This window comes from Varanus komodoensis, unplaced genomic scaffold (assembly GCF_004798865.1).
Source record: "Varanus komodoensis strain SLA01 unplaced genomic scaffold, ASM479886v1 scaffold6_4, whole genome shotgun sequence".
Lineage (NCBI taxonomy): Eukaryota > Metazoa > Chordata > Lepidosauria > Squamata > Varanidae > Varanus > Varanus komodoensis.
This window is the reverse complement of record NW_025336347.1, coordinates 20,720,611-20,745,041: the sequence shown is the minus strand read 5'-3', so window position 1 is coordinate 20,745,041 and position 24,431 is coordinate 20,720,611. Positions and strand designations below refer to the sequence as shown.

At 46.0% G+C, this 24,431-nt stretch overlaps 2 protein-coding genes across 6 annotated transcripts; one reads left to right on the top strand and one right to left on the bottom strand.

Annotated features, from left to right (window-relative positions):
* Positions 1–13,848, bottom strand: LOC123034406 (olfactory receptor 2M5-like). The gene is made up of 2 exons (XM_044451730.1): positions 13,716–13,848; positions 1–950 (listed from the first exon to the last, which is right to left on the bottom strand). The coding sequence occupies exons 1-2, from the start codon at positions 13,846–13,848 to the stop codon at positions 1–3; spliced, it is 1,083 nt and encodes a 360-aa protein (XP_044307665.1).
* LOC123034461 (zinc finger protein 345-like) lies at positions 13,832–23,691 on the top strand. 5 transcript variants are annotated; one of them, XM_044451818.1, is made up of 5 exons: positions 13,832–13,843; positions 14,663–15,157; positions 16,791–16,917; positions 17,780–17,905; positions 19,079–23,691. In XM_044451818.1, the coding sequence occupies exons 2-5, from the start codon at positions 14,684–14,686 to the stop codon at positions 20,866–20,868; spliced, it is 2,517 nt and encodes an 838-aa protein (XP_044307753.1). In that variant the 5' UTR covers positions 13,832–13,843; positions 14,663–14,683; the 3' UTR covers positions 20,869–23,691. The 5 variants fall into 5 exon arrangements, with proteins under 5 accessions (XP_044307753.1, XP_044307750.1, XP_044307752.1 ...); XM_044451815.1 differs by lacking the exon at positions 13,832–13,843 and adding an exon at positions 14,003–14,038; XM_044451817.1 differs by lacking the exon at positions 13,832–13,843 and adding an exon at positions 14,047–14,189.
* Positions 23,692–24,431: the final 740 nt, after the last annotated feature.

The following is a 24,431-nucleotide window of genomic DNA, read 5'->3' as shown; positions in this document are numbered from 1 at the left end:
TCAGCTTCTACAGAGTTTTCTGAGTGCTGCTACTACATCCCGATTTCTCAGGCTATATATGAAGGGATTCACTGTGGATGTGAAAATGGTACAGAATAGGGAAAAAATCTGGCTCATCTCCCCTGAGTAGTAGGATCTTAGCTTTAGGTGCCTCAGGATGGCTGACCCGTAGAAGATGCCTACCACGCACAGGTGGGACAAACAGGTGCCCAATGCTTTGTGGCTTCTTTCACCTGAACGCCTTGCCCTCAAAATTTGCAAGAGGATGGCGATGTAGGAGGTCACGATGACTGAGAAGGGGAAAAGCAGCAGTAAGGAGCTACCGAGGAGGAGCGACACTTTCTCAAAGGTGGATGTATCTGAACAGGAATATCCTATCACAGTGTCGAATTCACAGAAAAAATGGTTTATCATGTTTGATCCACAGTATGTGAGAGGCAGCAAATAAACAGCTTTTATCAGTGCATAATGAAAAGATAAAATCCATGCTCCTGCTGACAGGACTACACAGATTTTCTTCCTCATGAGGACCAGATAGTTCAGGGGCTGGCAAATGGCGACATACCGGTCATACGACATGACTGCCAACAGCAGGCATTCTGCTCCTCCCAGATTCAGGGTGAGGAAAATTTGGGCCGCGCATCTCATAAGTGAAATGGTTTTCTGCTGTGTTACAAAATCCTTTGCTGCTTTGGGAACGATAACAAGGACTTGGCACATATCCACAAAGGACAGTTGACCGAGGAAGAAGTACATAGGAGTTTGCAGACTTACATCCACTTGGGTTACCATCAGGAGGAGGCTGTTTCCCAGTAGAGTGACAATGAACATGGCTAGGATGAGAGCAAAAGAGATGGTTGCTAGCTTTGTGTGGCTCAGGAAGCCCAGGAGAACAAACTGTGTCCCTGAGGTGGCATTTTCCATTTCCTCCTCATCTGCCCTTCTTAGATCTGAAAGGTAGCCAGAAGGTTCAGAGAGAAACCATCCCACAATACCCGTGTCCTTTTTACAGATTCCCTTCTGTCACCCAGTTCACCACTGCTCCTGGCTTTCTTCGAAAGAGCCTAGGGAGGCATGCAGAGCCCAGTGACTTTGATCCGCACAACAACCCTGTGAAGTAGCAGTTTCTAGCAGGGGAGCTGGGCTAGTGCGTGGCAACAAAATCAACACATGCTTCCTCATTCTAGGGCTCCTATTCTATAGTGGAAGGCCCTGCGAACCACAACCCCCAGCTGCGAACCACAACCCCAAGATTCATTCTTGTTAGTTCATATCCCAGCAGCATATACTAGAAAGTGGTGATTTTTTGCACGCACCTGCATTGCATTAGCCTTGCTTATACTGAACTGCAATTGCTATTTTAATCCCCATTAAATCAACTTGAAGATCTTCCTTCAGAGTGCCTCACAGTCCCAAGGGTTTTCCCTGAGGGGGAAAAATCTTTCACAAAACCCACACAGTACTTGCTTTCAAAGTGTGTCTTGTCCCACGTTTTTCACTGAAGAGCCGTCTTAGTTGTCTTGCCTTGTATAAAGTTCAAAGGAAGTGTTCCTTTAAATTTTCTTATCGTGTAGACGGCACAAAGCTTGTAACAAACTCTGTTAAAAATTATGAAAAACAATGTTACATTAACTATCAATCATATACCTTCTTTCCCAACAAAGGGAACAAAGCATTAAAAAATCCTTTTTAACTGCCTAATAATGTTGATTGTTCCCAAAATGAAGGTATAAACACATCATTTAGGTTGAAATCCTCTGTGCATCTATGTCAGAGTTAACCTTGATAAAAAATAATGGGGCTTATATCTGAGCAAACATACAAAGGATTCTGGCGCTCAATTGTTCTTGTCCTCAGAGGCTGTGCTAATACATTGAATGGATTGGCTTTCATCAAGTGAGCAAAAATGTGATGATTCTCCCAATAGGTGGTTGCATTTTTATCCTGCCCTTTTTCCTCCTGTGTGGAACCCAAGGTATGGAACCATAGCTCTTTCTTATCCTCACAACAGCAACCCTCTTGCATTTGCAAAGTCAAAAAAGCATCACCTCTCTTTGGGAAGGGACATGCAGAACATCAGTTCTGATTTTAAAAAGTCGTTTACCTGCTTTCATCATGGCAGGTCTTGAGTATTGCCACGAGAGTTTCCAGCTTATCAATTGTTCCCTGAAAATGGTCTTTGCTCTTTGGTTGAGTCACTATAAATTTGCTCCAGTAACACTGTCCAACCTCTTTCATTTATTTCCTCGGTGTCAGAAAGCAACTTAGTTGGGTGTGTCAATGCTTCTTGCATCACCCAAGGGGCAGCAGCTCAAGTTTAGGGAATACAAGCCCAAACCCTCAATTAACAGTGGCTCAATTAATGCTACCAAAGAGCTCTGAATACTGTTGCACAGGTAGGTATTGTGGAGATGAGCACTTTGGGTCTTCTGAAAATGATCTATGATCTTTTCTAGCAGAATGGCTGGAGTTGCTTCTGCTTTAGTGGGGATGATTAAATCTGTCCATTTCAGTTGCTCCCAGTTCCTCTTTTCTCTAGTCCTAAATTCAGTTTGTCCCAATCTTTAAGCAGCACTCTCAAGAACATGTACTTGCATTTCTGTGAAAATTTCTCAGAATGCACACATTTTATACGCTATTTGCCTAATAAGCTGATTTTACAGCAATTTTCTGAATGTAATGCATACAGAATAATCAATTCAAGTTACAACAACCCAGATTCAGGCTGGACATTAGGAAAAGCTCCCCACTGTCAGAGCAATACGGCAGTGGGACCAGCTACCAGGAGAAGTGGTGGGCTCTCCCACAGGGGAGACACTCAGAAAGAACCTGGACAGCCATCTGAGTGGGATGGTGTAACATGGTGTCCTGCAACAGCAGGGGATTGGACTTGATGGCCTTCATGGCCCCTTCCAACTCTACTATTCTATGATTCTTGTTATTTTCAATGATATATATATATATTTGTATGCATTTTCCATAGTCCACAAATGTCTGTACACATTTGTTTTGACTGGAGAGCTCCATTGTCAAATTAGAACTGCTAATTTCAAAATATACCAGAATTCTGGTTCTTGTACAGTGCTACCTTGGCTCACAAATGCCTTGGTTCACAACCAAATCAGGTCATGAACAAAAATTTCATGAAAATTTTGACTTGGGTTGTGAACTCCGCATTGGGTGGCGACCAAGATCGCAGCCATCTCCCCCTGCCCCTGAGTGGGGAGATGGCCAAGATCGCAGTTGCATTCGTGCAGGGAAGACGTGCGTGATCACAGGCGCACTCCTGCAGGAAAGACGGGTGCAATCCTGGCCATCTCCCCGGCAGCAAAGCTGTGCTGCGCCCGTCTTTCCTGCAGCAGTGTGCCCGTGATCACGCATATCTTCCCTGCACGAACGCAGCTGCGATCGTGGCCATCTCCCCGCTTGGGGGAGTGAGGTGGGGAGATGGCCGCGATCGTGCTGTTTGGGGTGGGGGAGATGGCCAAGATAGCGCCCGTCTTTCCTGCAGGAGTGCGCCCGTGCCAGGATTTCTTTGAGAAGCACCACCTCAGCATAACTAACAAACAGAGTGTTGAATCTGATGAACGATAACGTGGCCTCTCATTTCCGGAGGGTTATGCAGCACGGGGAAAAACAAGTGACTATGCACAGATTTTTCACCAGTATTGACCCTGCAGCTAAGAGACAAAGAAGAGAGGAAACCCCTGAAAGGGATCTCCCTGTGGAGAGTCCTTATGGAAGGGGACTCTCCCTCAAAACACTAATCTCCCCCTGCCACCTAGGTTAGTGTTCTCCACTGTACTGTACAGTACTTTGTGACTTTGTTGTTCTTTGTCACTTTGCTTCAAAATTTCTGATAAAAAAAATAGTTACACAACAGATTGACCTTACTTACATTGAATCTCATGGGGAAATTTGACTTGGGTCACAACCAATTTGGGTCACAACCAGAGTCGTGGAACAGATTAAGTTCGTGAGCCAAGGTACCACCGTATTTGCTTGAAAGTGAAAAATGATGCAAACTGAGCTATTTTCTCTTGTCCCTAGTGATCTGTCTATTAGTTTTCACCCTTCCTCATTCACTGGTTTTTTTCCAGATGGATACTTCTTACACTATCAGTCAGAATACTTGCAACTATCTTCTCTTCCTTCTTATTACATTTTTCTATGTTAAAAGAAAAATAAAGACGTGGTGGCAAAAATAGGAAGGCTGAGTGAAGAACAATAACATCTGATTCCCTCACCCAAGTCCATGACTGAGGTGTGGCAATTTCACAATGGAAGCCTCATCTGGAAGCACCCTCAGTGATTACAGATGAGAAGCAACATGGAAGGACAGGAAAAGGAGTAAAGCAAAGACATGGAGAGAGCAATCCTGTGGCCCTAGGAAGACATGCCAGGGACTATGGGATTCCTCAGGGTCCCCCTCTCAGGTCACACACTCCATTATGACCTCAGGATCCCAGCAACTTGGAGCTAGGCTGGCTGAAGACCACCTTCTCCTCAGGAAGCCTGCTGGGGTCTTGAGATCTTTGGACAAGGCCCATCTTCCAGGACTGCTGCCTGTGGAGGCACATCTGCTGATGTGAAAGAGGGCATTTCCCCTGGCTGCTCCTGAGCTGTGGAACTTCCTCCTGGGGGGGCCCGGTTCACTTCTTCTCCTTCTGCTGGCAGGGAGAGGCCTATCCATTTATTATTATTGCATCACATTTCTCTTCTGCCCACAGCCAAAGCTCTCTGGGTGGTTCACATTTTAAGTCACCCATCCAGATTTCAACCTGGCCTGATCCTGCTTAGCTTCCAAGGTTAGGCAGGCAGGGCTTTTTCTTGCAAGCAATTTTGTTACTGCTGTTTTCCATGTATTTTGATGCATTGCTTTATCATCGCCTTAATCAAGTTTTATGTATTATTGTATGCCTCCCTGAATGCCACTTTTTTGTAGAAAGGCAGGGCACAAATACATCTATAAAGATGCAACTTGTGGAACCCCTTGGCAGCTTTTGGGTAAGAACTGTTCCTTTAACCTCAGTGTTTGCTGTGAAGTGCTACATCCCATCCTTGCACACACACACACACACACACACACACACCAATATTGTGCAAGCATGAAGATTCAAGATCACAAATTGTGTCAGGTGCTGATGATGCAATCTTACAAAGCTGCAAAGCTCATGCATTGATCTAATGCTTCCTCTGAGTTCTCCCGGTATTGAACTGCTTAACATTGAAGGCTGAGGCTCCAGTACCGAAGGAATGTGTATCCACCCCAGGTTTCAGTCTGAACCTCAAAGGTGCTGGTTATGGTGCTAAACCCTATCTTCAAACGAGCTTCAGCACCACGGGCAGTTCCTTAAAAGTGAGCCTCCACTGCTGCTTACAGGAAATACATTGCTATGCCATGCATTCAGGCTCCAGAAGCTGCTACTGACTGGAGTTACTGGCCTTTCTAGTCTTTAAGAAGCTTAATACCTTGGAATATTAGAAATATGGTCCACCTTATTTCCAGTAATGAGAGCCAATGTGAGAGGCTGTGTGTTTCAGTGGTTAGAGTGATGGACTGGGATTCAGGAGATCTGATCTCAGGAGATCCACTTGGCCATGAAACTCAAGCAGCTTGGGCCAGTCACAAACCCTTAGCCTGAACTTCCCCACAGGGTTTTTGTGAGGATAAAATGGGGAGCAAGAGGGTCACATAAGCTGCCTTGGGTTCCTTGGAGGGAAAAAGGCAGGCTATACATGTAATAATGACTAAACAAATGAATTACAAATAAACTGAGGTTGCCTGAGCAAATGAGAAGGCCTGTCATTGATTCTATGAGGGAAAATCAATGTATTAAAAATTAGCACTGTCCTTCCATGTCACCTCAAAGACTAGTCCTGAAAAACGGGGACCCTCAAAGCGACCAAGTAATGGAGGATCAAAGGCGGCCAGGAGGGAATTTTCACCCTGTGTCTCTCGAATCCTTGCTCAGGCACATTCAGTCCCTTTGGATCTTGGCCTACACAGGGGGATAGGTCATCCTGAGTGCTTCTCTCCAGGGAGCGGGTCTGCGTTGCTGGGCTTGCCTCCAACAAGTCTCTTCATGGATGCCTGTCCTAGAGCCTCCTCTTTCCAAAAATATCTGTTTTGGTGCTAGCAGCCTTTTTGAGTGGTGATAGAGGACATCCTTGTCTTGTGCCCTTTTGAATATCTATAGTATTTGTAAGTTTATTTATTATTTATTTATTTAGGGGACTCCTATGCCGCCCCATTCGCCGAAGCCTCGGGGCAGCTCACAAACCATAAATAAATACAATTCAATAAAACAATATAAATTAACAATATAAATTAAGTCGCCCTGGCCAAAGTTCTCCATTCATCATTATCCTGGCAGTCTGTTTTTGGTAAATACTTGATATTGCATTAATAAATTTTCTACCAAATTCCATTTGTGCTAATTGTTGTTTCATGAATTGCCAGTTCACATTATCAAAGGATGCTAGCAGCCTTTTTAATGTCCCACAATGGCCCCAACCTCCGGGGCTCTGTGGGAAACCAAAATGGCTGCTCCCAGCCGTCCAATGTGGAACGGAGCGCTGCTTCCGCTCGCCTGCCTTGGCTGCCAGGTCTGCCTGCCATGGCCCACCAAGAGAGCAGGGAGCCCCACAGAGAAACCTTTCCCCAAGGCTCTCTCAGGCCTGGACCCAGCCATTCTTGGAATTCCTCCTCTGCCTGTTCCTGTCCCCACGGAGCATGCGGAGCCCGACATGCAGTGAGAGCAAATGGTTCTTGAGCTGGGGTTGCGATCATTGTTCATTCCATTTTCAATCACTTTCCTGACATACATTGTATAGATTCCTTGACTCTGCTCACTAACCATGCTGGCATCTTCTTGAATTTACACGTGCATACCATAAGCTGTGTTAGAGAATTTTTCTGGGAGCCTGTTGGGCTCTCAGATTCTCTTTGTACTTCTTTTTAAATGGCACCTCATCTGGGGTAGCACAAGGGCGGACAAATTATGGTCCTCCAGATGTTTGAGCCTAGAGTTCCCATCATTCCTTATTGCTGATGAAATTTGTACGTCAAGACCTCTGGAGGGCTACATGTTGCTCACCCCAACTGGACCATGTATGTGATGCCTGTGGTAGTGACACTCGGGACAATATCCCAAAGCCTATTTGCCACTAAATTCCAGCCAGTGCCACTCCTGTTTTTGATACCTCTGATACATATTCAAGTATCGTCAATGATGATTTTGTACTGATTTTATCCCTTATATATCCAGAACATTGGTAATACCCAGAGAAACATATCTGAGATCATAATTACAATAGTACTCTAGCAAGAAATAGATAAACTATACCCAGGATACCTTACTTCCAATTAGTAAGACCGATGAATGTATGAAAGTATCCAGTCCATGCAGATACTCAGTAAAATCAAAACTAATTGCACTGGTTGTTGACTTTGTTCTGTCTTTAATTCTCTATGGTGTGTGGACATTTTCAAACTTAAATAATTCTTCAGGGCTGTAAGTTGAATAAATTTAAAACTTAGCCCTTAAATAGTCATCTTTTTAAGATATCAGAGATGTAATTTAGAGATAATTTAGGAAATAGAGCTAAAGGCACAATCCTATACATGTTTCTGCAGACAAAGGTCCTACAAAGATAATTCCACTGCTGGCTGGGATCCTAATGGGGATCCAGAAATTTATTTATTTGTTTGTTTGTTTGTTTGTTTGTTTGGTGTATGGCTTGGCATACATGGACTTGTGAGAGTGAGAGAGAGAGAGAGAGAGAGAGAGATAAAAGCATTTGAACTAGATTAAAAACACATTTAAAATAGCCAAAATCCAGGAAATAATAGCTTACCAATGTCTGGGCTGGGTAAACTGATGGAAAGCTTTACTGAAGATAAAATTATTAGGAGTATAGAAGGACAAGTCTTGCTGAAGAAATTTCTACATGGCTTCTATAAAGAAAAGTCCTTTTTCACTAATCTTTTAGAATCCTTCAAGTGTTAACAAGCATGTGCAAAGAGTTGATATGATAAATATAATTCCCTTGGATTTTCAACATGTTTTTGACAAAGTCTGTGAAAGATCAAAATTGTTCATTTTTTAATTTAATTTAAATTAAAACATTTAAACTTTAATTTAGTTTCAGGATATTGTAGGATTAAATCTTTTTGTGTGTGCTAGCTGGTTTCAGCCAAACGTTTCAAAGCTTAGAGGTTAAACGTTTAGTTGGAATGTAAGGGTCAGAGGAGCTGGGGTACTTCCAGTGGAAAGTTTTAGGCTGGAATTTCCCATTCATTAAATTTTAGAAGGGATCCACCATGACATGGTAGGCATGAGCGGGGCCGGCTGGAGCCGGGGGTCAGACTAGATGGCCCAGGAGACCCCTTCTGACTCACTCAGTTTCTATGTTTCTATGACATTGTCATGCTTCCATAATCCTGTGTTCCCATGACTGAGTGGGGACTACAATCCACGTCTCCTGGGTCTCTTTTCCAAGACTCTGACCACTTCATACTGGTTCACTAAGTAGGTGAGGATTGGAATACAAGCACAATCTTTTTGCCTGTGCAGGAAGAGTTACCCTTGGGAAAATGAGGAATACACTACGGATGCCCCTCCTTCCTCTATTGCTAGACTTGTATTTCTAGTTGCAGTCATTCCACATCCTGCATGACAACTCCTTTCCTGTGTTTTTGCCTCATCTTAACTTTCCACCTCCTAAAACTTTTTGTCATAAAAAAGCAAATGGAAGAGTTTGCGTTCCCTAAAGCAGCTCCTGATCTGTCCTCTCTCCATGCAGCTCTCAACCACTCCCTTTTGTTGGCCTGTTGTTGGCTCAGCCCAATTAAGCACAACAAGGGTGTGAGAGAGGAAAATATGCATTTCATTCTTGAGAATAAGTTTAATCACAGCAAAATGGCAATTGACCCAGAAGGCAGTCCCCTTTCCTACCTGGATGACCAGGTTGCAACTAGACACTCACTGGATTGAAACGCCTGCTGCGAATGCTAATTGGCTCTTTTGAATTCAGGTGGTCTCTGCACTTACCGAGGGGACCGGGTGCCTGAGGTTCTTTTTGGGTTGGGGGCTCTGCAGAGGGAGTCCTCTAAATCCCTGGCCACATAGAGCAGGGGTCCTCAAACTTTTTCTAAAGGGGGCCAGCTGACAGGTGCCAGCTGTGGGCGGGGGCCACCAAGGCGGTGCCAGTGGGGACGGGGGCTGGTGAGGGGGCCGGGCACGCACAGCAAGGTGGGGCCAGGAGGCGCAGGGCGAGGCGCTGGCTTGCTCGCGAGGAGATAGAGTCCAAAATGATCTCCCATGAGTAAGCCCTGCACCCGCCCCAGGCAAGGGCAACACCTGTGGGGCGGGCCGGCTCAATGGCCATGGCAGGCCGGATCCGGCTACAAGCCTTAGTTGGAGTACCCCTGACATAGAGGCTCCAGTTGCACTGATAAGCCTTGAGTACAAGACCAGCCTGCCTCTGCTTCATGCTGGCCAGCCAGGTATGTCCTACTGTCACAGCGATCCGCAATTCAGAGGCTCGGAAATCAGTTTCTTGTCAGGGCAAACAAGTTTATTTACAATTGAATGCATGGATCCATGGGTGCCTAAGAAGGAACACCCCATGTTAATTTCCCTAGGGTTATAAAGAATACACAAAAGGGGAGTGAATACAATACACAGGAAGGTGCTTGGATACTTTGATATGGATAGGAAAGTGATTGGATACACGTCACAGCACCATAAAGAATAGTTACCTTTCACTCTAATTAGATGCCTTTGACAGGCCTTCTAAACTAAAGTTACCTTGAACAGGCTGGCCAAGTTAAGTAAACAAAAAGGCTACATGTGTGAACTTACAGGGTTAGGGGGGCACTTTAGCAAGCCTATAAAACACAGAGATTACACTTTGACAGTTACCCCCTAATGGAGTGGGGTTATCTGGTCTTCACCACCAGACACAGAGGCATCTTTTGATGTGTTTATGGCAGGGCAGTGGGGTGGGATGGTAAGAATTGCTTTTCTGAGTACAGGGCAAAGCAGTGTCCTGGGGCCCCTACGACAACTACAATGACTGTGAATTTTGGAAGCTTTCAAATTTTCCAAGGGTTAATATACACAGATTAGTATGGGGCCCACAGGCAAGTGCCCATCAGGCCCGTGCATTAAGACGGCCCTGCCCTGCGTGCCCCCCCACCCCCACCCCCTCACCGGCCCGCGCCTCCCCACCAGCACCACCTTGGCAGCCTACACCCACCACCGGCACCTTTCAACTGGCCCGTTGAAAAAGTTTGAGTACCCCTGACATAGAGGCTCCAGTTACACTGATAAGACTTGAGTACAAGACCAGCCTGCCTCTGCTTAATGCTGGCCAGCCAGGTATGTCCTACAATTTCTTGTCTTCCTTCTCTCCTTTAAATAATGTTTTCCAGTCCTCCCCACTGCAAGTAGCTGCATATTTGGGGGGTCTTCCTGTGCTTGCTTCTGTCTTTCTTTCTGTCTTTCTTTCTTTGACAGACTCTTTGTGCAATTCAGATATAAAATAAACATATTGGGAAAAACAGACAATAACAAATGGGGTTGCTCCCTTGTGGAACCACCTTGCCTCATTCATGGAATTTTAAGGGGATCTGGATGTCAACATCTTCCACTGAAAGACCTCCAGTGTTTTCCCACTACTTCTTCCCCCTTTTACCTTACAACAGAAAAGGTATTAAGGTGGGAAATATGGAATAACTTCCTAATGCCCTCTCTCTGGAAGCACCATTGGTCTGACCCTTGGGCAGAAAAATGAGCAGGAAATGTCCATAAGGTAAATTACTGTACAAACGTACAGTTTAATCTTTTACAGGCAGTATATTTCCACTACTGTAACTTCACTTTAATTAAAATCTGGAGACAATTTCCCTAAAGATGAGATGGTCGGAGGAATTATCTCTGGGGATAAGCTTTAGACTCTGGGGATGCCGGGGCGATGAAATCACTGGGGTATAGCAAAGTCAGAGGCACTTTTCTCTTCCTTCTTACAAAGAGTGAGCCAAGGGCAGTGAAGAAAAGTCTCACTGTTATGGCTGCAGACATCGGTTAGGAAATTGTGCTTTTTACGAAAGTTGATATTTCAGAGCCTGAGATAATTTTGCAAGGGAATTTAAGGAGTATAAGGTCTACATTTTGAAATATTTAAGATTATGCAAATCAACAAATTACCTAATATTCCTCTACCCAGCCAGTGAATATGGTATTTCCATAGTTTCTATCCTCTACTAGAAAAAAAATCACATTTAAGAGGGTAAACTCCAAGTAAAGTTCTGTGACCTCAACTCTCTGGTATGGAACGCTCCCCATTCTGACCTAACCCCAAACCTGCCATGTTACTTGAGAATCTAGGCCCATGGTGGTGGTGGTTGCTTTAACTGGTATTGTTAACATGGAAAAACTATACCACTGACAGCATGCAACCCCCAAAACGTGTTTTTATTGGTAAACACTGAGAGAAAAACACATCAAAAAACACAGGCAATGCTAGAAATGAAACTAAAATACAGTGGTACCTCGGCTCACGAACGCCTTGGTTCATGAACAAATCGGGTTACGAACAAAAATTTCTGAAAATTTTTGACTTGGGCTGCGAACACCGCTTTGGGCGGCGACCAAGATCGCAGCCATCTCCCCCTGCCTCCGAGAGGGGAGATGGCCACGATCCCAGTTGCTTTCGTGCAGGGAATGCATGCGTCATCAGAGGCATGCTGCTGCAGAGCCATGGGGGAGATGGCCGAGATGCCGCCTGTCTTTCCTGCAGGAGTGCGCCTCTGATCAGGCACCCCTTCCCTGCACAAACGGAACTGCGATCGCGGCCACCTCCCCACCCCCAGCGCACCGTTTGCGCCCATCTCTCCCTCCCCCAGTGCGCCTGCAATCAAGCCTGGGATGACGGGCGCCTGCAGGGATGACAGGCGAGTGCAGGGAGGATGAGCGCGATCTCAGTCGTGCTGGCGGAAGATGGCTGTGATCTTTGTTGTTGTCACTTTGCTTCACATTTTTCTGATTTAAAAAATGGTTACAGAACAGATTAACCTTATTTACATTGAGCCTTATGGGGAAATTTAACTTGGCTCACGATCAATTTGGGTCACGACCAGAGTCCTGGGACGTATTAATTCCGTGAGCCAAGGTACCGCTGTATAACAGTACTCTGACTCTGTTTCAATGGGAATTCTTGAGCAGTTCCTAAGAACTGCTAGGGCCTAATCAGCAGTGCTGCATTAGGTGAACACAGTATCCACACAAGAAAAACACCCAACTGCCAACAAGAGATGGCAGGCTGAGCCCATTTCAACAGTTATATCATAATGGCCTAATATGGAAAACACATTCCCCACACTCCAGACCCAAAGCAGACACACCTCCCTGTCAGAACTAAATGCACACAACATATGCTGTATTTTTCAGCACCATTAATTTTGTTTTTGTTTCTTTCACTGCTTTCCAGGACTTTCCAGGATCGTAAATCGCATGGGGGAGTCTTCCAAGGCAATGGTATCTCTGCCGTAGACAACTGACTTCTGCATGTGGAAGGCAAGGATGCTACAGCAGGAGGCAGAGTGAGTGCGTGTTGCCCTCCTCCCCCTCCTCACATGAAGAGGTCGCACACTTCTAGAGGTTAGAAGTATTGGCTGTGCTTGCACAACACTGTAAGCCACAGTGGGTTGTGAGGCATGTTCGTTTCTTGCCATGTTGTTCAGACTCAGCCAGAGTAGCTTGTTAACCTCTCACAAGCCATTCTGGCTGGGTTTGGACAACATGACAAGCCACTGTGAAATAAGCATTCTCACAACCCACCATGGCTTAATGTACTGTAAATTGCAGGGCTTGAGAAAGAAACCATTAAGGCTCACCTGGCAATGGAAGTCTTGCCTCTTCCCTGCAGGAGTTGATTCTTACCTGGTTGCCCTCTGAGGCCTTTCCCAGGTACCACTTGAAGCATGGTGGCTGGAAATGTGCTTATCTTTATAGATGCATTTCTAAGGCCATCTTTTAAGAACAAAATTTGCATTAGGATTTTAGTGAAGCAGACAGATAGAGCAAGTACATGCAATCACGTACTTTGTACATATTTTTGTATTTTATTGTATTTTATTTTGTGTTGTGAGTCGCCACGAGGCTTCGGCAAGGGGCGGCATAGAAATGTTTTAATAAATAAATAATAAAATAAATAAATAAATCACAGCCTTCCAGGACTGGGCCCCTGAGCAACTGCCTAGGAAAAGCCAGTACTGAACCACAGTACCAACCCAGGAGGCAGCGGCAAGGAGCAAGCCAGAGGCTTTCTTCTGACTGGCACCTCCAAGGGAGGTAACAAGGAGAGGCATCTTCTAGACTCCCCAGTTCTATCAACTGGACAACTCGCCTACACTTACAATCAAAGGATCCTGAGCCCAGGAATGTGTTTTGTGCAGGAAAAAGTGTGCGCAAAACCGCTCCAACCCTTTCCACAGTACCATTTGGGGTTGGAAGGGAGGCGTCCCGCTGCTGCTGTAATTAAATCACTGGCAGTCGGGAATCCTGGCCGATCCATTCAGATGCCCGAGAGATCTCAGCCGGCTCTCTGCCCACCCCCGGTTGCTTTGCAAGGGGGAGAAGCAAACTTCCATAGGGCCGGAGCGAAAGTTTCGGGCTGGATGGGAAGATTCCGTGCCATCTGCCCACTAGAGGGCTCTGGGTTTTTCGGCCACCCGAAGAGCGGCGGTGGCGGCTCTTCCTTGGCCCGAGCGTCTTCGTCGTTTTCCGGGTTAAAGCAGAGGGGGCCGCCGCCGCCGCCGCCGCCGCGCCTGCCTGTCATGTTCGCGCTGCGCGGAGGCCTGGCGCGGAGGAGGCTTCGGCGGCCGCTCGGCTTCCCGCCCAGAGCAGCTGCCCCCTCCCGCCGCCCGCGGGCGGCTCTGCGCAGCCGGGGAAGCCCTTGAGCAGCAGCGGGCTGCGCCTGGGAAGGCGCTCCGCGCTGGCCGCGCTCCCTTCGGCCGCGGCGCCAGTCCGTAAGTGCGCGGAAACTCCGGCATGGGCCGCCCGATGGAGGAGGCGACCAGGAGACTGGAAGTGGGGCGCGGAGCGGAGCGCAGAAGAAGGGGCAGAGGGGCGAGAGCCAAGGGGGCAAAAGTATAATTGCCCCCCTCCCCGAGCGACAGGGTGCGCGCCTGGGTTTTAACATGAGCCGCAGCTGAGCTGCATGCCTTCTTTCCCAGTTCCTTTTCCTCCCGTTATAAATCAGTGCGTTTTTTTCCTGAAGTGGAAGCCTCTTAAAAATTTCAGGAGCTCCCAGCAAAATAAAGAATTTCAGGAACGCTGCCTTTCGTACGCAGGGGATCAACCAGGTCGACCTGCAGTGGCTGAAGATTGTGGCAAAATGGTACTTTGCCATTTTGTTAGACACAAATCGAAAGAGCTGCTTTCCCCTTTGCAATAGAACATGTATATCAAAGTCCCCATCTCCACATGATATACTGAGCTAGCTTGAATTCAGCTTGTATAATCCAGACTCTTGCCAGTGTATCACTATTATTTGTGGATTTGATGTTGAATTCCTTTTTTTAAGCCTTCTGTGGCTTACAGCCAAAAGATTAAACTTCTTTCCATGCTTTCCTTTATCTCTCCTGCAACAGATTACCTAATTTCCTTAGAGGATGGATTTCCCAAAATATTCACTTTCACAGGACAGGGAAGAAGAAACTGGGCATTTTGGTGCAATGGCTCTATTTGCTGCCTGCTCGAAAACTGGATGGGTGTCCTCACTTTCCAGGAAAGAGCAAGAAGCCTGCCACCACCTCATTAAGGAAGAAAAAATGGGAACCCACCCTGAGGCCAAGGTGGACCTTTTAAGCCTATTCAAAGACACTGAAGAAGGCAATAGACTGAGATTTCGCTCAGACACCATTCCTTTGGGAGAGCCTCCCCGGCAGACCCTCTTTCGGTTGGGTGAAGCAGCCCAGAGGTGGCTGCAGCCACAGGACCGCACCAAGGGGCAGATTGTGGACATGATTGTGCTGGAGCAGTTTCTGCAAGTGCTGCCGCTCAGAATGCAGGCCTGGGTGAAAGCAAAGAAGCCAAGCAGCAGCGAGGAGGCAGCTCAGCTGGCCGAGGCCTACCTGGCGCAGCAGGTACCATCCAGAACCACTCCCTAAGTGCAGTCCCCATTACCAACGTGTTTGCAGGTCCTAGGGAAGCAAACTGGTGGCCCAAACCAGACAGCCCCAGTTGTTGACAAGCAGCAACCAGAGGGTACAGCACAGTGTTGTGTCCCATGGTTTTGCAGATGAGACCAGAGACCAGTTGGTATTTTAAGAGGAGTTTATTACCTGTGCAGGGACCACACTCCTAGTAAGGGTGCGGTGCCCTGGCAGAAGAACAACGGTGTTTTTATACCTTTACAATCAACTTACAGTCAAGTGAGTGAACAATAGAAAATTACAAAGTCATGTAGGCAGCAGTCTATCAAGTTGAGCAAGCGAGATACATAAGCAGAACGGTTTTGCGGTTAGTCTATTTTTTAAGTTTTATGCCTTTGACAAGCTTTGCCCATTACGCCTTTGACAAGCTTTGCCCATTTTCTGAGAGAACACCTGTTTGACAAGCTAATAAACATCCTGTTATGCTAATCCTGTTATGCTAATCCTGTTATGCTAATCCTGTTATGCTAACCTAGTGCCAGGAAGGTCGAGCCTAACACACAGATCCTTCTGCATGGCATGGGGAGGGACACACGGAGTCTTCCTCTTAGCCACATTAGGGCCCCCACTGAGTGGTGGGGAGGAGAAGCCGGCAACTGTTCCTGCCGTTGGTGGCTGGTCCTGTCTCTCCAAGGAAACCCAGCCAAACCTTTGAGAGCCACTGATACTCTGTGAAGATGCACAAGCCACTATGTTGTGTTCAGGTGCAGTGCATTCACTACGCACGCCTCCAGTCCTCCCCCTCCCCCATTTTCCCTTTTACTAGGTAACTTGTGTCCCTCCAGATGTTTTACACTAGGAGTTGCCCACTCCTGGAGTAGAAGTATCCCTGTTGCAGGTCTGTATTTAGAGCCCTGCCAGAGAGTTGCATAAAACTCTGACCTTAGGAAAAGTATTTGTAAGGGCATGTTAGAAATGTAAAAATGTATGAATGGTACAGAGAAAGTGAATACTTTCACACTTTGTCTCTATCTCTGACTCTCTGACCCTGACCCTCTCGCCGTACCCCAAATACTAAAAACTGAGATCATCTAAATTGTGGAAGAAGTAGTATGAATAAAAGGAAGTACCACTTCACACAATATATAGAGTATAGAATTTCATACCACAAGTTGGATACCAAGTGGGAAGCTTTAAAAATGCATTGGAACAATTCATGGAAAATAAGGATATCAGTGGCTACTAGTTCTTCTAGTATATATTACTTCCAATACCCAAGGCAGTAAGGGTCTGTGTACAAATTGTTAGGGAAGGTGAGAGAACTGTTAGCATACTATTGTATTCCTTTCCTATTACAGACCTCCCACTGACATCTGGCCTCTGTGCTGAACAGATTTTTGGGCTAGGTAGGATTCTGCTCTGATCCAAAATGGCTCTATATATGTTTTTATCTCAATATAAATAGTCTTTGTTTTAATAACAGCATTGCTGACTCTGAACAAGTCACCAAGATTCAACAGAAACACACCCATCACTACATTGTTGCTGAATCTAGTAGTACTTAAAGTAGTCAGATCAAATATATTGTTTTGGATTGGTTTGTTTCCTTTTCTTCCTCCCCTAGTGGCCCGTGGCTTTCCAGGAAGTGGCAGTATATTTCACCCAAGAAGAGTGGGATCTTCTAGACGAGGATCAAAGGACTTTATATTACAGTGTCATGCAGGAGAATTCCCAGAACATGGCCTCACTTGGTAAGAATCTAATTCCCATTAGGAAAAATTCACATGCATTTTGAGCCCCTGGCAGATGTAGTTTCTGGGCAACACATGCTGATACTTCCAGAGGCTGTGCTCGTCCCCGCTCATGTGGTTTGGATTGACCTTTACAAGCTACCGCTGCAAAACCAAACTACCAAAGCAAACCTGAAAATGAGTTCAGGGCGCCTGTAAGCACACAAGTTGGCTCAGTCTGTAGTGGCGCAGCTAGAAATCAGAACGGCCCTGAAAACAGCAGAAAAGTATTACAGGAACAAGCACATAGTCTAGTAATAAGAGTGGCTGTTCTGATAGATTTCGTTCTGAATCCCGGAGAAGAATCTGTTGTCACATGGAAGGTGAAGCTCAGTTTACTTTGCTTTAAAGTCTTTGGCTGAAACGAGGGGCCGTGGCTCACTCACTGAGCTCATGCTCTGCACGCATGAGGCCTCCTGGTCCAGTGGCTGCCTTCTCCAGGCAAAGAAGGATTGGGCAGCTAGTGACAGGAGGGAGCCTAGAAAGGGGCTGCCAGTCAGAGTGGACAGTACCAGGCTAAATGAACTTGTTACGACAGTTTTTAATGCTAGGCGGCTCTTACAGAAATCCCATATCCCCCCGCTGCTCCTCCATTGCCCCCCCCCCTTCGTTTAACTCAGTTTTCCCCTTTTTAAGGCCCTCCTAACCATGGGTCTATCCTCCAGGTGCTTTGGACTACAACTCCCCTGATGCCTAACCATTGACTGCGTTGGATCATGATGACTTTTCTTCTTGTTTTTTAAAAGTCTTACTTGCATGAGCTTATATTTAATAAGCAGTTTCTAAATCTTTCCCATGCTTTTGCTTCTTTCCTGTGACGCAGAATTGCCACCTCCAAATCCAGACAAGATTTTCTATAACCCTGAATATGACACAACATTATGGATGGAGCAGGAGGAAAAGATTCAGGAGTCTGAGGAGGGGAAGAGCCCAAGAGGTCTGTGTGCTGGTGAGGTGTTGGATCGATAAACCCCTCTGGAATAAAGGTGTAAGGCGAACGCAGGAACAGGGCAGCAGGGGAAAGAGGTTGTGGAGTCAGGTTACTCAGGTGGTTCTGGCCAAATATTTTGTCAGACATCACACCCTACCTGAGATCCAAAGTATGACTATGCCAGCTCTGGTGTACCTTCCGTGTCTTGCTTTGGTTTTTCTTCTAATTTATTGCACCAAGGAGTGTGAGGAAGTGCAGAACTGCTTCAGGTTTCCTCCTCATGTATTTATTTATTTGCACATTTATATGCCTCTCAATAGCCTGACAAGACTCTCTGAGCAGCTAGAGAGCCACTGTGGTGTGGTGGTTAAGAGTGCTCGACTGGGACTCAGGCGATCTGGGTTCTAGTCCCTGCTCAGCCATGGAGCCAACTGGGTGACTTGGGCCAATCGCAGACTCTCAGCCCAACCTACCTCACAGGGTTGTTGTTGTGGGGATAAGATGGAGGAGGAGATGTAAGCTGCCCTGAGCCCTTTGTAGGAAAATGACAGGATATAAATCGATAAATAAATAAATACAGAGCAAGCAATGCAAGTACAAAGTCCTTGCTATGAACCTTTTTCATATCAAATCATGTCAAGAGCTAGGAAAAGATCTCTCCAGAAGCAGGAAAGGGGCAACAAAATGGAAAATAAGATTCAATTGTAAATACATGTGAAGTAATGAATATTGGGGCAAAAAACCCCTTCACATATATGCTGCCAAAGCCTGAATTGGCAGTGACTGGCAGGGAAAGTGATCCTGGGGACACGACAGGCGGCACAATGAAGGACAGCGAGCGCATTGCAGTGGAGAAGAAGGCACATTCCAAGGAGAGGATTATTGGGAATGTGATTGAAGTAAAACAGCCATTATTATATTGTTGGTACCATGATGTGCTGCAGCCACACCTATAATACCGTGCACCATTTAGCCTGCCTCATTGCAAGCGTGACAACATAAACTCCAAACAGTGCAGGAAAGAGCAATCAAGCACGTTTCCTACAAGTGACCTGACCTTGCCTGCCTGCCCCGAAGCCCCGTTCCCCCAACAGCCACACCGCCCATTAGCCCTTTCATATTTCCCTTGGTGCCCTTTATTGCCTATAGCACCATGGCCAACTTCCACTGACGTTTTCTTTGTTCCTGCAGATGATGGGCCAGAAGCGAGGAACAGGAGGAAGAACGCTTGGCAGGAAGAATACGCAGCAGATCAGCTGCATGAGGCGCTGTGGTGGGACATCTTCTTTGATTCCGAGATGTCCAAAGTGCTGGATATCAAGTCAGTAAGGCCGGAGGGGACATTACCAGAGCTGGCCCAGGTCTGTGCAGTTCCCAGAAAAATGATGAGAAGCGCGCCACAAATGGAAATCGGCGTGTCACAAAGAAACTATGCCTGCTCTGTGTGCGGGAAAAGTTTTGATCGGCGTTCGAACTTGATTAAACACCAGAGGGTCCACACCGGGGAGAAACCCTATCCCTGTACTGAATGTGGGAAGTGCTTTGACCAGCAGTCCAACCTCAATGTCCACTTGCGAGTTCATACGGGAGAGAAGCCATACAGCTGCCCCGACTGTGGGAAAAGATTTAGCATCAAATCCCACCTGCATGGACACTGCAGGATCCACACGGGAGAGAAACCCTATGAATGCAGGGGATGTGGAAAGAGGTTCCGTGTGAAATCGTGCCTGAACAAACACCAGAGGATCCATATGGAAGATCCCAAGCTGTCTAGAGCAACTGAGATCAAATTAGTGGGACCTCAGGCAATATCACCAGAGCAGATGCAGGGCTATGCAGCTCCCCAAAAAGGAAATTTTGTTAAAATGATGAGAAGCAGGCCCCGAATAGGAATATCAGTGTCAAAAAGAAATCATGCCTGCTCTGAGTGTGGAAAGAGTTTTGATCGGCGTTCGAACCTAATTAAACATCAGCGAATTCACACTGGAGAGAAGCCCTATTCATGTGTCGAATGTGGGAAACGCTTTGGTCAGCAATCCAGCCTCAATGTCCACTTGCGAGTCCACACGGGGGAGAAGCCATATGGCTGCCCCGACTGTGGGAAAAGATTTAGCATCAAATCCCACCTGCATGGACACTACAGGATCCACACGGGAGAGAAACCCTATGAATGCGGGGGCTGTGGAAAGAGATTCCGTGTGAAATCTTGCCTGAATAAACACCAGAGAATCCATATGGAAGATCCCAATCTGTCCAAAGAAATCGAGACCAATTCAGTAGGATCTCAGGCAATATTACCAGAACTGATGCAGGGGTATGCAGCTCCCCAAAAAGGAAATTTTGTTAAAATTATGAGGAGCAGGCCCCAAATCGAAATTGCTGTGTCAAAAAGGAATCATGCCTGCTCTGAGTGTGGAAGGAGTTTTGATCGGCGTTCGAACTTAATTAAACACCAGAGGGTCCACACTGGGGAGAAACCGTATCCTTGTGCCGAATGTGGGAAACGCTTTGACCAGCAGTCGAACCTCAATGTCCACTTGCGAGTCCACACAGGAGAGAAGCCATATGGCTGCCCTGATTGTGGGAAAAGATTTAGCATCAAATCCCACCTGCATGGACACTACAGGATCCACACGGGAGAGAAACCCTACGAATGCGGGGTCTGTGGGAAGAGATTCCGTGTGAAATCGTGCCTGAATAAACACCAGAGAATACATACTGGAGAAAAACCATATAAATGCCTCACCTGTCAGAAAACTTTCACCTGCAGCTCTCATCTTATTCAACATCAGGTGACTCACTCAGGGGAGAAAGATTATGTTTGCTCTGAATGTGGAAAGAACTTTGCCAATAAGTCGGATCTTAAAAAACATCAGAGAATCCACACGGTAGAAAGACCTTATGAATGCCCCATCTGTGGGGAAAGATTCAGAAATGATACACAACAGAACAAACACCAGAGCATTCACCAGGTGCTTTAGAACACCAGTGTGCTTAAAAGTGCAAAGGCACCCCGGTCTTGTTTTCTTCAGCCAAGCATAGAGGTTGTAAATTAACTGAAACATCATCGACATTCCCAGTGAGAGATCTGCATTAAAAATGTCTTCAGGTTTTGAAAGACAACAGGGAATGTGCACCAGGAGTAAGCAGCAGAAATGTGAAACCACACCACTCGTATATGGTTAGATGTCAGTGAATTCATATGGGATTCAGCTCTTAGAAATGTCTTTATGGGGTGGAATGTGGGGAGCAGGAAGCATTAGGAAGTAAAGAGGTCACAGAACTCTTGCATGTTGTGATCACGGAGACAACTGAATTCCCTGCTGCTGCTGAAGATGTTTTCATATTGTTGCATCCTATGCTTATCCTTTGGCATCCCCCCCAAAAAAAATTCCTGGCAAAATGCCAATGATAGACATTCTGATGTTACCAAATCAGGTTTCATAGGTGAGCTTCTTCGCTCTCATGGGAAAAGCTTAACGGCTGTAATACTTCAGAAATAATAGAGCTGATGGCAATTAGCTACAGGTACAATATGTAATTCTAAGACCAATCAAAATCTAATTACTCTAATCACAGCAGAGATCCATACAAGTTAGTTTCTCCACTGCAGTTCTATGGTTCAGATCAAGGGGCTCAAATGATTCTTGGAATACCCATCCCAGTCAATCAAGACGTGGGGTCCAGAAAGAGACCTTAGTAAATCTACATTTCACCCAGACTTGAAATCTTTGTTGGTATGCCCATGCTACATGCTGAAGGCCAATCAAATCCAAGAGCAAAGACATAAATTCAAGAGTAAGTCTGAAGTAATTGAAGAAGCATATTTCAACAAGTATAGCTTCCCCTTTGGTATCTCTAGGCTACATGGCTCAAGGCCTATAAATGGCCAAGATTCAGGATCGGTTCACACTGGCTGGTATTCTGGACTATCGAAGACACAGAATCCATAAGAAACAAGAATTCAAAGTCTATGGAAAATATATTTTTGCTATATATAGATTTCAAGACAAGACACTGCAGGGGAAACAAACAAAGTCCATGTGAATAGTGCTTCTTATAGCTCAGAGGGAAGTCCCCAGATGAAGGGTTACAGGCAATATACAATGGACAAGAAAAGATGGACTTTCAAGACAATGTTCCAGGCAAAGGTTCCCTGCCAAGCGTTGCCTTAAAAGCACGGGTAGCTCCGCAGAACACACCTCCTGTCAATCTAATTGGCAAGGGATTTTAGACATGGTGTTTCTATTTCACCCCCCTGAGCTGATGTGTGATGCTTCTGAACCTACCCACCTGCTTCTGCTGTTTGGTCCTGGAGAGACTGTTGGCTGTCTTAACCATAGACGTGCCATTCAAGGTTGACTGCTAGCAGCCTGGATGACAGAGACTTAATTCCATCCCACCGATTTCTCTGAGAAAGCTGACAGAGATAAGCTCACATACATTCTGGCTTCCACAGACTGATCAGGCCCAAACCAGCCACCCCTCCTCACCATTATGTGAATAATCCAGCATAGCCAAGCTATGGTTTCAGGTTTATAATTACAGAACTGGGCCCCAAACTCTTCCAGAGTGCTTCTGACTAAACGGTAAAGGCCTGCCATGCTCTGGCTGGGGCTGGAGGGAGTAGAAGACAAGCCCTTTCCTATTAGAGAAGACCTGTGACATTCTGGCTAGGTGTGAAAGCCTCTTCCTTCCTGATAAATAGCTCAGTATTCTGCCTAAAACGGGAAAAAAGTGTACATGATGCTTATCCTCTAAGATCATGCCAGTGGAGGCCGTGAGAAGGACATCAGGTCCAGCCTGTGTTGAGGTTTAATTTACTCAGCAGTAGTAAATCTTCAGCCACTAACCTCAGTCCCCAAAGCCACACAGCAAAGAAAACTCTCCTGTCTTACAATGGGCACGTTAAGTGGACTCCAAACAGCGATGGATAAAGTAGGCGTATGTAGAGCTTAGCAACATCAAAAGCAGACAGATGAAACAGATTAGAGCAGGAGAAGGGAACATGGGCCTCCAGCTGTTTTGGTTCACAACTCCCATCAGCTTTAGCAAGCACAGGCCAAGGGTGTGGAATCCAAAACATCTGGATAGCCACAGGCTCCCTACCCTGATTACTTTAGGCAGGCTTGTGGCACTACTAACTAGAAAAGAAACAGTCCAAAAGGACTGCATACATTCTCTGGAATGCTGTTTTAGGCATCTACACAGCTAGTTCACTACACACCAACTCGGAACACTAACTGCTGCACGGGCAGAGCTGACGAGCGTGTCTTGCTCTTTGTACGCTCATTTGGCGTTTTAGTTTGCTTTCCTAGAAACCCCATGAGACAGATTGCAGCCACGCCCATTTTCATCATATCTGCAGCACTTTTCAGGGCATGGAGTGCTTTGTAATTCTTATTTATTTCTTCACACGTCAGCCCCACACAGTCAGAGTGAAAGAAAATGACGTGAAAGCAAGGACAAGCACCGAGATACTATACCTGAGCAACCTGAACCATGGTCTTTCACAGCCAGTACTGACACTTTTTATCCACAGCCCCACAGTGGTTTTGGAAAGTGGGGCTGAGCCCTTTTTGTGTCCACTGAAAGCAAGATTTGTTGTCGCAAAGACTGTCACTTTGCCACATAGCAGTGACCTTCGTATTAGATAACATGCAGGATGTTTGGGAGTTGATTTGTTACAGCTCGTGCTCTCTGTAATTGCTTCACTGATTTATCTTGGTAGTGTTTGTGTTTTGTCCGGGAGTCTGTGAGATTGTGCTAAATTCTGGAGATAATAAAAACAGAGAAGCATCAAATGTGGAGAGGCAGCAATTAATTTCCAAAAGGAGGGGTGGCTCAACACTGTTCTACTTCAAAAGTTCAGGTCTCTGCTGGGTTAATTAAAGCCTTGTTTGTGACTTCAGATGAAAGCATGGTAATCCTGCAAACCTAGCCATTGCAGCAACACATCAACACAACATTGCTGAAGTACTTATGGCTGGCAATGTCTTGGTGATGGAACTTGTGCAAGAGAAATCCCCTTCCTGAAAAATGTTCAAATGTGAATTTCCTGGTCTTCTGTCAAAAAATGTGACCTATTCCAAGATCAGCTTCTGTACCAGAGGACTTGACAGTTGCTAATGCAGCACCGATTTTTAACTGAGATGCTGGGTGGATCGGGGAACTTGCAGGCCAGTTAGCTTAATATCTGTTCTGGGTAAATTGATTAGCAGCATTGCTAAAGATGAAGTTAGTAAGCATAGAGAAGACCAAGGGCTGCTGAAAAAGAATCCGTGTGGCTTCTGCAGAGGTAAATCATGTCTCACCAATGGACCAGTTAGACTTCCAAAAGGATTTTGACAAAGTCCTTTGCCAAAGGCTCCTTTGACTTGGCAGTCATGGAAAAAGAAGAGAGGTCCTGTCTCAGATCAGCAAGTGATTAAAAGACAGGAAAGAGAATAAATGAATAAATTCTCTCAAAGGAGGGGTTTAAACAATGGGGCTCCATAAGGATCTCTACTGGGACCAGTGCCTTCCACCTTTTTCATAACTGAGC

Coding starts and splice junctions, on each gene's coding strand:
- LOC123034406 (XM_044451730.1), bottom strand. CDS start 13,848: ATGACAGGCAGGCGCGGCGGCGGCGGCGGCGGCGGCCCCCTCTGCTTT. Junction 951..13,715: donor GAAAAACCCAGAGCCCTCTA/GTGGGCAGATGG, acceptor GCTACCTTTCAG/ATCTAAGAAGGGCAGATGAG.
- LOC123034461 (XM_044451818.1), top strand. CDS start 14,684: ATGGATTTCCCAAAATATTCACTTTCACAGGACAGGGAAGAAGAAACT. Junction 15,158..16,790: donor AGGCCTACCTGGCGCAGCAG/GTACCATCCAGA, acceptor TTCCTCCCCTAG/TGGCCCGTGGCTTTCCAGGA. Junction 16,918..17,779: donor CCAGAACATGGCCTCACTTG/GTAAGAATCTAA, acceptor CCTGTGACGCAG/AATTGCCACCTCCAAATCCA.